This window comes from Poecilia reticulata, chromosome 16 (genome assembly GCF_904066995.2).
Source record: "Poecilia reticulata chromosome 16, P_reticulata-male-v2, whole genome shotgun sequence".
Taxonomy (NCBI): domain Eukaryota; kingdom Metazoa; phylum Chordata; class Actinopteri; order Cyprinodontiformes; family Poeciliidae; genus Poecilia; species Poecilia reticulata.
Genome location: NC_088845.1, coordinates 17,955,617 through 17,972,222, shown reverse-complemented (window position 1 = coordinate 17,972,222; position 16,606 = coordinate 17,955,617). Strand labels below are relative to the sequence as shown.

Genomic DNA, 16,606 nt, shown 5'->3' with positions numbered 1-16,606 from the left:
GAGAATTAGGCATTCTTTCCAATATGGCCATAAAACACAGTTTTATCGTGTATGAATAAAGAAATGCTTTTGATGCTAGCAGTTTCACTTGGCCTTGTTGGATTCTTATTGTTTTGGTTCTTGTTCCTTTTTGATAATCATGGGGGTTTTCTTAGAAATAATGTGACTCTTACTGGAATTTGTGACGAAGTGGGAAAACCTAGGAAAAAACTCAGAATGCATTGCAAATACATCATAAATCTGACACATATGAACAGATTGACTTAAACTGAGAGTAGGTCTTGATTAAACTGACCATGCTGCTCTCCTAACAGGTCTGCTGGCTTGAGTTTATTTTTCACTGATTATGGTTTCTTGAGAGCATAGCCTCTTGAAAGCACTAAATTTATAAAGGATATTTGAAGGGAAATGAGAACAAATGGCTTCTCTGCTCGTTAGAGCAATTTTTATCCCATTGTCCGCTTTAGTTTCAAACAATAACTCACCTAATCACCATTAATCATCTCACTGCTCATTACACTTGTGCAAATTGCAGGGTGCCTATCCCACACTTTACCCTCGATTGCCATCCCTAAAAAACCCCCCAAAAACAGACCTTCATATTGCACCTCTGATACGTGTAGGGTTTTCATCCTTGCAGAATTAGACTTCTGCGTCAGCTTTTTTCTACCTTGTCAGCTGTTTCACTTGACTGGAAGCATGGCTGAGGAGATGAGGCGAAAAATTCTTTAGGCATATTTCAGCCTCATAATGGGCTGTACCTCCTCCTCCTCCGAGGAGGAGGGGCTGCGTGGACGTACGCTATTTGCAGGCCACGGCTGTTTGTCAAAGATATCATTATATAGGATGATGGTGATATGTAGCAGATTTTAATCTGGGCTATCACAGTAGCACAAATCAAAAAAGGACTGTTCAGTTTCATCCTCTCCTCGTCCTTAAGAAGAGAGACACGAGGGGTGAGTGAAGGTGAAGAAGTCAGATGAAGCAAAAGGATTATCAAAGCCTTCTCTCCAAGCATCATCTTTGTGGAGGCATTCACACTTTCTCCCCTGTTTTTGAAAGGGTGAACCCTAAAAAAAAAAAAAAAAAAAAAACAAGCAAGCCTGTGTAATTCGGCAACGATGTGCAGAGGACAAAAGAAGAAAATCTCTAAATCTGAAGTTTTATGCTGCTTCTTCCCGCCTCTGATTCCTGTTGCTTGGCCTGCCAGATAAGGTTCTCGACTTCAAATGTGCAGCCTGTGCTCTAACCGCTACAGCAGATACAGGGGATGAGTCGGGATACTCGGTGCAGCATGCATGCTTGTTACTGATAATGGAAGCAATAATTTTACATTTGCAGCCTGTGAACATGCACGGAACCGTGCAAAGGTATCCATATCACTAAAACTTTTTCACATTTGCTCATCTTACATCAACAATCTTTGACATTTAATTGGGATCTATGTGATACACCAATACAGGATAGTGTAAAAAGAAGTGATAGGAAAAAGGAATTATGGTTTTACAAACAAAAATCTAAAAAGTGTGGCATGCATTTGTATTAAGCCCCCCATTGATAGAGCAACACAAACACCAGAGCAATCATTGGCTTGAGATGTCTCCTAGTTCATAAACAGGATCACGTGTCTGACATGACTTCTTTGTAAAAATGGTTGTTTTAATTGTGTGGAATAAAACATCCATCCATCCATCCATCCATCCATCCATCCATCCATCCATCCATCCATTTTCTTGCACCCTTGTCCCTTAGTGGGGTCGGGAGGGTTGCTGGTGCCTATCTCCAGCTAGCGTACCGGGCGAGAGGCGGGGTTCACCCTGGACAGGTTGTGGAATAAAACACACAATCAAAAACCTTCATTGTTGTTCCTTGTCCAGCCTTCTTCAGAGAGGCTGGACAAGGTTGATGGTAAGCTGTATAGAGCTCATTACTGATGAACCTTGACTGAAATGAGACAAAAATACAAATGCACAGCTTACTTTATGGACTTTTATAAACCACCCTTTTGGTTCCACTTCATTGCATGTTGTGAAAGGTTGCAGGGTTAATTTGATGTGAAAAGTTTAAGGAGCATAAACACTTTCGGAAGGCACCATAAAGTTTCTTTGGTGTCATCGAAAATGAACTCAGACAATCATTTGCACACAAGCTAATTAGTTTCTTAGAAGAAAAGTAGTGTATCCACAAAAAAAAGAAGATATTCTTTAATCCGACTGTTTCTTAATCTCCTTAAAGCAGTTTTCAGTGTTTTATAATGACCATTCCCAATTTGCTCTAGAAAGCCACTAATAGAATATTAATGGAATATTAATGTGAATCCTTTGGAAACTTCTGGCTATTATAATTGTCTTTGTTCTACTTGGAGAAATTTCAGTCCTGTATAGCATCTCTTTTTAGTGCCCCAGTCTCTGAGATTGTCTGTGCTTTTTCTTTGTACTTTGTGCAGTATGTTTCATTACATTCTTTTCCTTCTATCAGTTTTTTTCTTCTTTTTTTTTTTGTACCAAGATCATAACCTGAGCTCAGTTAGAACTTACATCTGAAGCACATTTTCAATGCAGTAGCACAGTAGCAATCATCAAACAGAAATTCCTCAAAAATCACGCGTCCTGCAGGCCATTCCTTTGCCATTGTAGCAGCATGAAGCTATCCACTATATGCACGCTCTAACTGGAAGCTGTCTTAACAACTGCACTTCTGATGTCTTCTGATGACTGGAAACAGCTGGAGTCTCCCAAATAATTTCCGACTAGAACTATGCATGAGCGGCACGTCGTCTCACTCTGGCCTGTTCTTGCTGGCAGTGCAGTCGAAATGTGTTGCAAATGTACAGTGCATTCTTCATTTTGGTCTCCTAAAATTGCAAAATAAATGTTTCATATTCATGCTTTTCGCTTCTTAATAAAAGTCAGAACAATGCAAAGAGAATCATCAGAGCTTATGGATTGTTCAAATAAATCTCAAACTGAAACTCTTTTCTGATGTGTATAAAATGAAGTGTGAGAATATTTTATTATGACTGAGTGAATAATTGTTAAATGTAAAAATATAATTTGACATTTAACTTTCGAAAGTTAAGCCCAAACTCTCAAAGGTTTGGGCTTAGTGACAAAGTTGAAGTTGTCTATGGTTATTCCTGAATAACAAAGAAGAAATGGATGGAAAATAGTTAAAGATCCCCCCCATCTGTTTCCTACACCTGAGTAAAAGTTACATGCTATCCTGCTGGTATCCACTGCTACTTTTACATTTTGTATAAAATTTTTCCAAATGTTTTACCACATTTGGTAAAACACACCAAATAGAGTGTGACAGATATAACATTCAATACTTTGTGATCCATCATCCAAACACACACATTTACATCTAAAGACAGATTTTGTTTTCCACTGCACGTTGTGAAACAGCGCAGCCAGACTTAATGTAGCGTCTGCTGAAATTAGTTTTCAAGCTTTTCCACAGATTCTCAGCTGGATCTAGGTCTGGACTGAGATGCTCTAACTCATGACTGCATGCTTTACAAACAACGTTCTGCAATATATTTAAGATAAGAGAGAAAGTGAAAGCCTGGAGAGCTAATAGGCATCACCTAGCTTTTCTGTTCATTTTATGTTTTTATGTCATAAAAAATGTATCTTGGTTTCATGTGTCCACAGTAATTAATACTTCTGCAGAATAATGTATGGTAAGCACGTTGATCAACATTTAATTTTGAAGTCAGATCGACGCACATGTCGAGAAGTATTAGAAACCCCAAGGGAGCGACAAGGGAAGGTAACAATCAATCTGCACACGCATTATAGAGGCAGAGGCTTTGGCTCGGATGGCACCATTACAAACATCTCTGGATACATTTACATAGTTGACTCAATAGATATTATCTTGTGGACACACTGTAGAGGTTCTTAATGGAACAGCAATAGCTATAGAGGAAGGAAAGTGTTGCTGTGACTGTACAGAAAGACTGAAATGTGGGAAAGAACACGAGCAGATCAAGAAAAAGGAGTTTCCCCAGAGGCAAAGCAAGTAAATGAGTCATTATAGTGGATGTACTATCAGGTACATTCTAACAGCACGACAACTGAATGAATGCCTTAAAAGTTAGGCATAAAAGGGTTTTTCATTTTGCTGCAATATCCCCCTTGGTAGACATTAATGCTTTAGTTATGGACCCGACTGTAAAACCTCCGGAGGTAGGCTGCTTATCGCCCATAAACATTGGCGGAGATGTATATGTAAAGCGTGATTGCTGCTTTTATGGAAAAGAGCATTATTGTGCAAAACAGTTAGTAAATTTGATGTGATTTTGTGTGTCGTCTCTACAGCCAGGTTGTTGCCCTGTCTGCACAGCCAGCTTCCCAGGTGCAGCACATCGCAGCTGAGACCTCACTCTCTGATCGTTCTGACCCGTTTCACACACAAAGGCAACCAGAAACTTATAGGCCCATGCAACAAATTGCAAAGCAAAACAGCCGCACGCAAAACAGGAACATATATATATGCCAGGCTTAATTTCTGCTCTGCTGAGTCTGTCGATGTCGCATCTTTGCAGATGTTTTAGCCACGGGGACAGGGAAACACTGAATTTGCACAAATTGTCTTTCTAGCCATTTGGCTGGAACAGCAGGTTTTGAAATGATAATGAATACGTGGGCCAGGATCTCCCACATGGCGCCGTGTCTAGTGTGGAAACAGAAGATATAAAAGATGGCAGCCCTGGAAAGCAGAAGAATAGTGATTTTTTTTTTTTTACTAATGTGAAATATGAAAATCAGATTCTGGCAGTACAGGGATGATAACGCAGTCTGTGTTTCTCAGAAGGGATAAATATCTAAAAGGAAGAAAATGGTGAGTCTGTAGGTAATATTTTCACTGAAGTGTGTAGAGGGTTCTGCATGCTCCTCATTTACTGCTATAAAATCATGCTGTTTTGTAGCACAATTTAAAACAACCAAGATGTTATAATAATAGTAATAAGAATAATAATAATAAGAAAACTGCTAAAAAAAAACAGCTACTGAAACTGAGGCTGCTCCGCTGCCACACTCCATCACACGTGCACTTAACTGTAGATCGTAGGTGTGATAAATACAAACCCAATGTCTCTTATGTCATGCAGACAGAGGTCAAAGGGAAACGGGGAGAGGCGGAGTAAAGGTCAGACTCCACAGCACTATAACTGCACAGCATGGAGGCTCTAAACATCCAAACATGAGCGTGATGAGAGGCAAGTCTGAGGAGGAGATGAAGCAAAACGGCATATCGCTACATCCTCTGGATGTGGCAGCTGGCCCTGAGCCAGAGCTGCTGTGCATATTTGGGACCGGGGACCTGGGGCGCTCTCTGGGCCTCCGTCTGCTCCAGTCTGGCTATGGAGTTGTGTATGGCAGCAGAAAACCACACAGCTGTGGCCCTTTGCCGCAGGGAGCTCAGGTACACGTCACTGGAGCTGGAGGATTTCTCTCAAAAACTGAAGAAAGGGGACAAACATGTGTGTGTCATGTATGTAATTATGTAATGAATTATGTGTTGAAGAGCTGAATAGATGCTTTGTACAGGTGATGACCCATGCAGAAGCAGCCCAATCCTCTAACCTGATCTTTATTTGTGTTCACCGTGGAGCATCATCTTAAAGGGAAGGTAAATAAACACAAACCAACAATGTAGTTTGATTGTTTACATCCAGTGGCTATCAGATGTTTTCACTCTCCTTGATTTTTTTCCTCTTTATTGATTTTAGAACTGTTATGATCAACAAAATGTGGATTTTTTCTAAAACAAACTTTTTAAATGTATTTTGTTTTGAGGGTAATTGCTGGATCTCAGTAACAACCTCAAAAAAGGTATGTACCCAGAAGCCAATGCTGTCTATTTGCAGAGGTAACAAACTCCAAACAAAGTGCAGAAGAAAAACAAAAACATTTCAGGATTGTACATTGTTGTGTGCTCTCTGCATGGTAAGACAGTTGTTAGCCCTGTTGCTAAGCAAATAATTTAAGTTTAGATTCTTTTATCCATCACATGGCCTTTGCTTTACTCTTTGTAAAACTTCAGTCTGGCTTCAATGTAAAACGTTTTACTCGTCGCACGCCGTCCTCGGCAGCTGAGCTTGTTCGGTCTCTTTCTGACTTTACAGACGTGGACTTTTATGCAACATTTTAGTTTTTGGAGACTTGCTTGAGCATTTTATGTTATCCTCTCAGGTTATTATGGTGGTTAAATGTGGGCATGCAGGCTATTGCTCAAAATGTCCTTTACATGCACCTTAAAGTGAAAAATGAGATTTCAGATTCTTTTAAACCTTTTTCAAATTCTTGTCATAGAATGACATACTCTTCTTTATGAGGTTTTCAGACTGCTCTTTTATTCCTGTAGGTGTTCCCTTTCAAATCAAAAGTCAGGAACAAAATCTGTCTGTGATTTAAACAGGGCAAGCCTCCATCACGGTGCCGTGTACGGATGTTGTAATGTAACCATTTTCACCTGATGTGACAGACATTTGTGTGGGATTTTAGTCATTTTATGTGGTAAACACATGGGGGTGTCCTAATATATCCCTCACTTCAAATGATAAGAAATGATGTACAAAATGTGTTATTATGTCAGAAAAACAAAACATTAAAGGCTTTTGAAGCATGCCCTGCATGCAGACTGCAGCTTTCAGGGAAAATATGAAAGTGCTAAGACAGATTTCCTTTGAACCAATAAAAGTAAAATGCTGTGTGCTCTTCAGGCTGGTTCCCAGTGCTGCTGTGGTGAAAGGTCTTAGCACGCTGTCTGCCTGGGCCCTGCAGAATGGACATTTAGCAGGAAAACAGGTAAGGAGTAAGTAATCTTTCAGAGAACGTTGGTGGGATCAAGGCAAAATAACACCAGGAAGCTGCTAGGCATTAAGAAACACTTTAGCTGACAGGAAGGAAAGATACAAAGACAGAGCAGTAACAGGGAGGAGATTACCAACTTGATCTGTTCATGATGAGAAACACTTGACATCAAACCTGAAAAACAGTGCCTGCTTTCATCGCTTATTGTACATTGGGAGAAGTGCCTCTCAGATTTGTAAACATAAAAAAAGATTACTTCGTCATACACTGTGCACAACCTGGAAATGGAATTTATTTCATTTGCCTTCCTGCTGATAACTGATTGTATCAACTTTCCATCTGAGGAGTAAAGAAAATGAGGACATTGTAAAAAACAACAACAGAAAAAAAACACACACGCAAACACACCTTATTATGTTAGAAAGTTGAAAGCCCAGTGTTTATTGCAACCTTCATTTCAGTTTGTTTCAAGAGGAACACAAACATGCTGGAACCTCTGGAGACCAAACCTGAATCTGCCTCAAATCCTCTTTAGCACAAACAGTTTTTTTTATATGTGTACAAACACACGCACACACGCACACACACACACACACACACACACGCACGCAGGCACACGCACGCAAACACGCACACGCACCACAACACACACCGTCGCTCACGCCTCTGTTTTCTTTGAAAACAGGTAAAGAACACAAGATGTGTCTCCAAATGTCTTTCTTGCTGCACATGTAGTCACAGTATGTATTCATGCACACACATACATGCTTGCAAATGTGCACTATTCCCTGGCCAGCAATTTGATTAGATCCACAGCGGGGCTGTGGCGCTGTCACATTTACATTCAGATGGAGATTTAGTCTGTCGGCCGTCCCCTGCTGTTACTGGTGCAGTAATGTAGGCAGACATGGCTGACTGCCCAGTCCACTTATACACACACACCTGGGGAAAAGTGCTCTATCCTTCCGACTCTCACACACGCGTCAGGCTGCTCTCTCCAAAACTCTGCAGCGCTCAGTTTCTTACAAACAACTTAATCATCTTATCCCAGAGCTGAGAGGTAAAAATGATAAGCGTCAGCATGGCGAGATCTAGAAATGGGATTAAATCCTGAGTATATACGAAGCGGACATGTGTCTTTACAGAGTCAACCAATACAGATTCGCTTCAGCTCCAAAAATTACTCATAAAACACTGCGAGACAAACAAAAGAAGGGTTAGTCCTCAGACAGACTTTATTTGTAAAGTATGTTTTAGATTTTACTCTAAACAGATCAACTGATATTTCCAGCAAATAAACAAAACAAACAACGGTGATGCTGCAGGAAAAACCTACATTTTTATTGTCATTTAGAGTAAAATACAAAACAATATATTGAGGAAAAGCATGATTTGGTATCATGATTCTTGGTAATAATGATTGTATACAGTTGGACTTGGGAGCTTTTGTTGTATTTGCTCTGGTATTTTTTGTTTTATTACTATCACTTTGTTAATTTGTCAAGTTGAAGAGATCAGAATTATAGTGAGAAAACCACAATTTCTGCATATTTGGATAAGCTTTGATTGCAACTGTAAAGAAATTCACCCTGATCAAACACACCCTATTTTCCCACATGCACAGTTTTCTAGTTTACATCAAAATATCATTCAACCCTTAGAAGCCAGACTTGACAAGGTCTTTCCCCACTAAGTGGTTCTAGTGGCAGGTCAGCTGCTTGTTTTCTATCAGAACATTTCCAGTTTTCTCAAACGTCAGGGCCTTCCAGTTCAGCACATTGCCTGGAGTGAAATTCAGATTGCTCACATAGTTTTGGATTTCACAGGAAGAAAGGACGTAGTTCCACATGTGGACATCGGTCATCATGCCAACAAAAGATTGCTTAATGTCAAATTTACCACCATAGCTGTCCTGTTCCTGAAAGAAAAGAACCACGTTCAGTCAGACTAACAATACAGTACATTCTATGCATGGACATCAGCTTCTTGATCTTGTTAATTTTCTGGATAAATATACCTGTCCAAGGGCAACAAGTGGTTTATCGATCTGTGATTCACTGATGAACTTCCTGACTAAAGGCTTTCCATTAAACCACAGTTGAGCCAATCCAGATTCAGAGTCCCATGTGGAGCAAATAGAGTGCCAGGCGTTCAACTCATAGTCCAGTACAGAAATTAGTCCTTGATTGGCGACATACAAGCCAACTGTATCAGCAGCTGTTGCTTTGCCCATTACAAAGCCATTGTCAGAATCTGGCCATTGTGTGGCCAGAGAAAAAAGACTGTGGGTTCTGCTGAGGTCTGTAAAGGACCAATCAGAAATTAAAAAAAGAAAAACAAACAACAACAAAAAAAATAATGACACAGTACACTTTATGTTACTTTTATCTCAGGTTTCCTCATGCAATTCATTTTGTCACAGCATTTAAATTGTGTGTGGATATATTCAGCATCACTCTGGCTGTGTTTGTTTCTTGTGGAAATGTAAACATTTTTCCTGATAGATCTATAAAACATGACATTTTAAAAATATAATAAAATTTTTTAGTTGATCATTTCAATCAAAAAAACAGGGTTAAAGACAACCATCATCTATCAGTCAAATATTTTTTGTGAAAAACAGACCTATCTGGAAGTATGCTCAAAATTCTTAGTTTCTTATTGATACTTTTCCCTATTTGGAGCAGCATAGATGAAGACCATGCATTCAATCAATTTCATTCTATTTAGCGACAGGTGTTGTTCTGATCTTACCTTTATGTCAAGGTCGTCTTGCTGTGGATGTAATGTGTGTGTTTTTATAGAGGTTCTTCCTCATTCTTCTTTGAGTCAATATATTGTTAAGGCACCCACTCTGGCAAATAACCAAAATGAAAAAAAAAAACAACAAACAGTTCTGCACGAAAAAAAAAAATTGTTGTCATTTAGATATTAAATAAAATATTTATGTTGAAAGCATGATTTGGTATCATGATTATTGGTAATAATGATTGTATACAGTTGGACTTGGGAGCTTTTGTTGTATTTACTCTGGTATTTTTTGTTTTATTACCAGCACTGCTACCATTGTTAATTTATCAAGTTGAAGAGATCAGATTGAATTATAGTGAGAAAACCACAGTTTCTGCAGTTTTGGGAAAGCTTTGATTGCAACTGTTAAAGTCTAGAAATGTTCAATCTTGCAGGCCTATTTGGAAAGTAGAATTTCCTGCAGATTTGATGCCCATGCAAACAGCCATCTGGAGCTTTCTTATCTTCTAACTCTAACAAACTCTGAGTAACACTGAATATAACACCAAATTGAAAAGGGACTTCAAATAATTGTAGCAAGATGGAAGAAAAGACTTAACCAAAACAAAACTGTGCTAGAGCTTCTTGATTCTGTCAGCCTGTTTATCTGGATCATTTCACTCTTTTGACATAACATGTTTTTAATAAACAGCGTTTGAAGTACGTGTTTATAGTATCACATCAGCATGTAGGTTGGTCACATTTGTTGCTTTTTTTTTACTTAAAACGTATATTCATATGTCCTTGTCCTTTGTAGAAGACTTTTTGTACCGTATACTTCTTTTTTGATCTGTGCTGCTGTTACACCCAAATTACCCCTTTGTGGGACAATAAAGGCTTTCTTCTATATACTAATTACTAATCACTGAATTAAAAAAATGAATAGAAGTCCTGAATTTAATCTAATTTTAACATTTCTTGTCACACAAATCAACGACAACTGCTTTCAGTTGGGATGCTTTCAGTGACATTTGGTCAAACACACACATCTGTTTAGATATTGCAAATTTTAAAGAAAATCATAGAAATAAAACTGTGGTGAGAATAAGAGCAGGAGATACTTCTCTCTTTTTTGGTATTTCAATTCTTGCCAACAATGTCTTCCAAATACTTTTCCTTCTGCACATTTCTGAAGTTACCTAAATTGTGTGCAGGTCTTCCTGTGTGGAGAAAGTGGAGAAGCAAAGCAGGCAGTGGCACACCTGGCTACCAAACTGGGCCTCACTGTTATGGATATAGGCTCTTTGTCAGCAGCTAGAGAGTTGGAGGACTTCCCCCTGAAATTGTTCCCGGAGTGGAGGCTGCCTTTGTCCATAGCTGTTGGCCTCACGGTCTTCTTCCTCTTCTACCTGCTCATTAGAGATGTTATCTATGCCTATGTTGAAAAGAAAGACGAGATCTCATATCGAATCATGGTGTCCCTGACCAGCAAGGTCGTGAGTTGTCCTTGATATCAAATCTTTTCTGGTATCATGTATATTTTTTTTTCTTAAAGGTGTTTTGTGAAATTGTGTTCTAGGTGTTTCCAATTGTGGCTCTTGGTATGCTGTCTCTCTGTTACCTGCCTGGCGCGATTGCTGCTTTTTTTCAACTCTACAGAGGGACCAAATACAGGTCTGATTATCACAGAAATAACAATAGAATGATAATTTGGTATACTATGTATGTTGTTTTTTGTAATATTAAATTAAATAGTATTTGCCTTTGGATTTTCTTTCTCCAGGCGCTTCCCTAACTGGCTGGACCGCTGGATGCTTTGCAGGAAGCAGATGGGTCTTGTTGCACTTGGCTTTGCTTTTCTGCACGCCATCTATACATTCATCATCCCTATTCGCTATTCTGTCAGGCACAAACTCATTTCAGGGGTGGTGGATGAGGTACAGCAAGCTGGTCCAAACCAGTTATCACATTTTTTAACAGTCATGCACGAAGAATAACATGGCATAAAACTTGCATTGATTTCTTCTTTCTTCCTTTGCCTCTTTCTTTCTTTTGCTATCTCGTTCTTTCTTAGATGAAAAACAATAAAACCACCCCATTTTACTTCGATAACACTAATGCGTGGCGTATGGACTCGTTTCTATCGCTGGGAATCCTGGGATTTTTCCTTTTCGTCCTGTTAGGGCTAACATCCTTGCCCTCCGTAGGCGGCTCCCTCAGCTGGAGAGAATTCAACTTTATTCAGGTCAGAGCTATGTTGGAAATGTGAATGCGTGTGTGAGTGCGTGCTTCACCTTTACGAGTATGAACATTATCAGACAGGTGGAGTAAATCAATCAGCAGAAAAGATCTTTAAGCGCCTTTGTAGAGGGCTATATTTTGACTTTCCAACTTCTTTTACGATAGCAATTAAAATTCTCCAAAAGCAGTAGCTGGCACTCGTTTCCCAGAGTGAAAGCCTGGTGGACTTTTGCCTGGGATTTTAAATGTTAAGTTATTCATTAAATAGAATTATGATACCTGGTGTTATTCCCAGCAGGGACATTGTTAATACAGGTCACAAGCCTATTTATGTAAAGGTCAGATCCATAAGTAGACACCAGAATGAGGCCCACAGAAAGACGCATAGGTCAAAATAATCCTTATGATCTGGAGGAAAGAGTTGTGAAAAACATTACACTTGAGATGGCAATTTTCAGCAAATATTTATTAAAGATGTGGTTTGTGTGCCTCGAAGGTCGTACGCATGTTGACGCACACAATGGAGGAGTTTGTTGTTTCAAACAGGTTAAGTTAGATATGCCCTGATCATCATTAAAATCAATATAAATAATTTGTTTGTGCTGTCTGAGCTTACAGTAATAAAATCAGCAGCCAAAAACTAAAGCTCCGAATGGAAGCAGTTGTCCAAGTAATTCACAAAATTAAGCTTCAAATAAGGCCTCTGGTGTTATGTAAAATTTGTCATCGTGAAATGAATTAATCTGCATTTTCTGCTCCTTTTTAGCACTTAATGTTTCTATCAAAAGAATAAAGAAGTTTACATGCACCTATAAATTTCTAGGAAAAATACCACTAAAATTACTTATTCATTAAATCAAAGAGTCCGAAGCAAATATATTTAGCAAAAACACATTTAATCTGTGTGTAAAGCCACCTACATTTACAACTCATTATATTCATTGCAACGACCTGATAATGACATTCCTTCATCTCATCTTATACTCTCCTTGGCATGCTAAATGCTTGAAGTTGCCGACACTGCAACAGAGTTTGGCCTTTTTTTCTGCAGCTGATAAGTGTCTGACCACTAGGGGGCACTCAGACTGTTTGTCGAACATGTTACCATAATGATTAAGCACATTTTAGATATTCAGAAATGCATAGAAAAATTAACCTTGACACCAGCTTCGCTATTGATTACTGAATGGAAAATATAAATAATGCACAAAAATAAACATTGATTAAAGTTGCCCCTTCATTTTACAGAAAATTGATCTTTACGCTCTCTGTTTTTGAAAAGGCAAAACATTATTTTCAAGAATAGATTTTTGTTTAATTAAATGAAATAATCTGTGACCCAGTTTCGTAACTTGCCAATTAGTTTGGCCTATGATAATATAGTTTCAATGGGCTAGTTTGTGAAGAAACAGCAAGTGCTGCTATATTTGACTCATGATGCTACATTGTCTGCATTGCGTGTATTGTGAGAAAAACAAATTGAAACAGTTCAATCTGTTACTGTTTCATCTGCAGAACAGAACAAGTTGTGCACATGACACTGTCTCATATTCTATTGTATCCAATGGTTGCCTAATCATCTTGGCCTCAAATTTAAAAGCGATGTGCTAATTTTATGATTGTCCCCAATTGGTTAAACAATTATTTGCTTACACTCTCCTTGCTTAACTCCCTGAGTTAAGCAAAAACAATGTCAGACTTCCCTCTCACTGCAGTTGTTTTAAGCACGGTGAAGTGAGTGAATCTTCATCAGTGTGGACAGAGCATGCTTTAAAATTAGATTAGAAAGGGTTATTACTGGGTTATTGCTGCATTTGTGGAGCACTTCAGTATTTCTTCTTTAGCAGTGGCACACATGTAAAGTATATATATGAAGTATGTAGCATGAAGTACAAATGAAATATTTAAGTTTTGACACTCATGCTATTGAGTCTTTTGAGATGTAGACATAATTGGTGCAATATTTGCAATTGGATGTTGGATGCAATATATGTTTCTTGAATAGAGAAAATGAGTGAGCAAAGATAAATGCAACTCTGCAAAAATATAAATAATAAATCTGACATGTTTAAAAATAAATTGTCTCTAGAATTGCAAGAACATTTCTTTTTGCTTTCTGGGCTTCCATTGACCCATAAATCTATAAGTTATACTGTTTTCATCAAAGGCAGGCTGTTGTAGAAGTAAAACTACTGTTAAAATAACCAGAAAATGAGAAGGTCTGTATTTTATGGTGTAGATTTTTGTACATATTTCTAACACAAGATCTTTACAAATCCCAAGTGTAACTTTTGACTTGAGCAAAAAATCCCACATACCTTGTAACACAAATGGCTCCATTTTTTTTAAAGTCTTAGCACAAGCACTTATTGTAGCAGGATAACCTAGAGTTGGGAAAAACATGGAGGAGTCTGGTTTGAGAAGCAACCCCTAGTGCAAATTCATGTCTGATATTTGTGTAATGGTCATTATAGAAGAGTTTATGGTGATATTTTTATCTTAGGTCAATTAAATATCAGTGACTTGTAGCTCAGGAAAAACATATTTAAAAAACAAACTTGTCAGAAAATAATATCACAAAATGGAATGAATTACATTATATCAATAAAGATTATGTTGAATAGGGATAAAAAAAGCAAAAGCAGAGCATGTTAAATGATTTTTTTTCCTGATCTAAGTGTTTCTTTAATCATAATACATTGAATTCTAAAAGTGTGCTAATTGCTGACATTTTGCAGACTTGTTTTGTATTAACTTTAATATGAAGTTTATTTTTAAGTCATTTATTCATTTAGTTAGATTAAAAACTTGACTTTTAATACCTTTAAACACCAGTCACCAGCTTTATACATGTAAACTTACACTTTTGATAGCTGTGGTCTCTCTGTCATCATGTCAGTGAAAACATCTATATTCTGAAATGTCCTTCTCTTCTTCAATGTTTTAAGTAAAACCTTTGTGCCATTTTTCCAGTCTAAACTAGGACATCTCACTCTGTTCGTTTGCACGGCTCACGGCTACATCTATGGCTGGAATAGATTTCTTCGCCCCTCAACCTACAAATGGTACACGCCTCCAGGCTACGTGCTCTGTCTGATCGTACCTTCTGTGGTGTTGGTGCTCAAGTTACTTCTTCTCCTTCCTTGTGTGGACCGGGGGCTCGCCCGAATTCGACAAGGCTGGGAACGGGCTCAGCCAAAGCAGATGGATGAAATAAAAACCACAAACCTCTGAACTTTGTTCTCAAAAGGCAGAGTATGCACAAGATACTTTTTTTTAACAATTTCATTCACATCTTAAATTAGCCACATACAGTAATTGTGGCAAAATGTTTTCAATGTGTAAACAGTTATATATTTTAGGTGACAACGAGTAATAAATTACCATAGTGAGATGTTAGACAAACAAAACAAAATTGGTTATTTTCACTTACTTGGGCAGTGTATCATTTATCCGCTATAGAAAAAAAAACAATAAGAAAAGTAGGTATTACAAAAAAGTAGGTAGTGCTATCATGAACAAGCAGAACTGTTAACTTCCTGTTTTACTTTAAGCATTCTTCTCTAAATAAATATACATATTTATATCCAACACCACGTTTTTTAGTAGTTAATGTGGGGAAGGTTATTGATTGGCTGCTTTAATTAGACAAAATTGAGACAAGTAAAGTTTTGACTTTTGCATTTGTTATGGATTCTGTCTTTTCCTCTTTCTCTTTTATCATCTTCTATCTGCTTACTCTCACACGCTGCAGCTTCCATAACCATGTTTATGTGTGACTGCTGCCAGTCATGTGTAAACAGACTGAAACTGATTAGACTACCCTTTAGAGAGGGTACAGAGTGCAGAGAAGAATAAAAGATAAACTTGCGCTTCAATCTAGGCCTCACTTGGTCGCATCCCTGAGGTTTGCTAAGTGACGCTCAGCACTGGATGGTGAATGTAACTCTGTATTTGTTCCATTTGTATGACATGTATGGCTTGTAACATTTGATCATTAAAACCTGTTTTAATATATAACCAAATCTCATTATTTCTTAAGGTAATTTACACTGAGGGGTAAATTCTGGTCGGGTGCTGAAACTGGTTAACGAACCTGGTGGAGCACAGAGACATAAATGAATGAACTCCAACACATCTGAGGTGTGGGAGAAAAACACGCTGCTTTTGTTTGTTACCTGGATGGTTACCTGGATGGCTACCTGCCTCATCACCAGGGCAGAGGTCTGTCTGATGAAGGAGAGGAAATAAGACATGATGCTTGCAGTGCTGCACGGCTCTGTCTATCTACACTTTGCGCCTACTGCAGTGGTGTCCAAAGACAATCCTTGAGGGTCTGCATCGTGCATGTTTCAGTTCTCTCCCTGGTTCAACACACTTGGATCAAATGATGGCTGATTAAAAGGCCTCAGTGGCACATTGACATGTTCCATGTCGATGTTCTTACCAACTGGTACAGAACTAAAACATGCAGGATGCTGAACTTGGATCGACTTTGGACACCACTGACCTAGCACATTCATGTTGACAGAAATAGATGTAGTGGGGCACGACGTGTGTGTGTTGGAGAGGAGGGGAAGTCTTGAGACCGGACAAACGAAAGATTAGCAACTGATAGAAAAAAAAGTACAACATGGCTTGTAGATGAGAGTTGGTTCAAGGCTAATGACTCAGAGGTAGAAGAGGAGAGGCAGGAACAGAGAGTATCTGTTGTTAAGGATACAAAGTCTGGAGTAGGAAGAATTTTTCCTCTTCATTTGTGCCCACAGCACCGCTTTTACTCAGACATCTTGTTATCTTGCATCTAGAAA

General features: G+C 38.4%; 2 protein-coding genes across 2 annotated transcripts; one reads left to right on the top strand and one right to left on the bottom strand.

Annotated features, from left to right (window-relative positions):
- The first annotated feature begins 5,647 nt into the window (after positions 1–5,647).
- Positions 5,648–15,802, top strand: LOC103478628 (metalloreductase STEAP4-like). Its single transcript, XM_081616898.1, has 6 exons — positions 5,648–6,818; positions 10,769–11,047; positions 11,134–11,228; positions 11,338–11,491; positions 11,629–11,799; positions 14,769–15,802. Exons 1-6 carry the CDS (start codon positions 6,636–6,638, stop codon positions 15,027–15,029), a joined length of 1,143 nt encoding a protein of 380 aa, XP_081473024.1. The 5' UTR covers positions 5,648–6,635; the 3' UTR covers positions 15,030–15,802.
- LOC145547610 (serum amyloid P-component-like) lies at positions 8,260–9,527 on the bottom strand. Its single transcript, XM_081597307.1, has 3 exons — positions 9,493–9,527; positions 8,842–9,205; positions 8,260–8,742 (listed from the first exon to the last, which is right to left on the bottom strand). The coding sequence occupies exons 1-3, from the start codon at positions 9,525–9,527 to the stop codon at positions 8,524–8,526; spliced, it is 618 nt and encodes a 205-aa protein (XP_081453433.1). The 3' UTR covers positions 8,260–8,523.
- Positions 15,803–16,606: the final 804 nt, after the last annotated feature.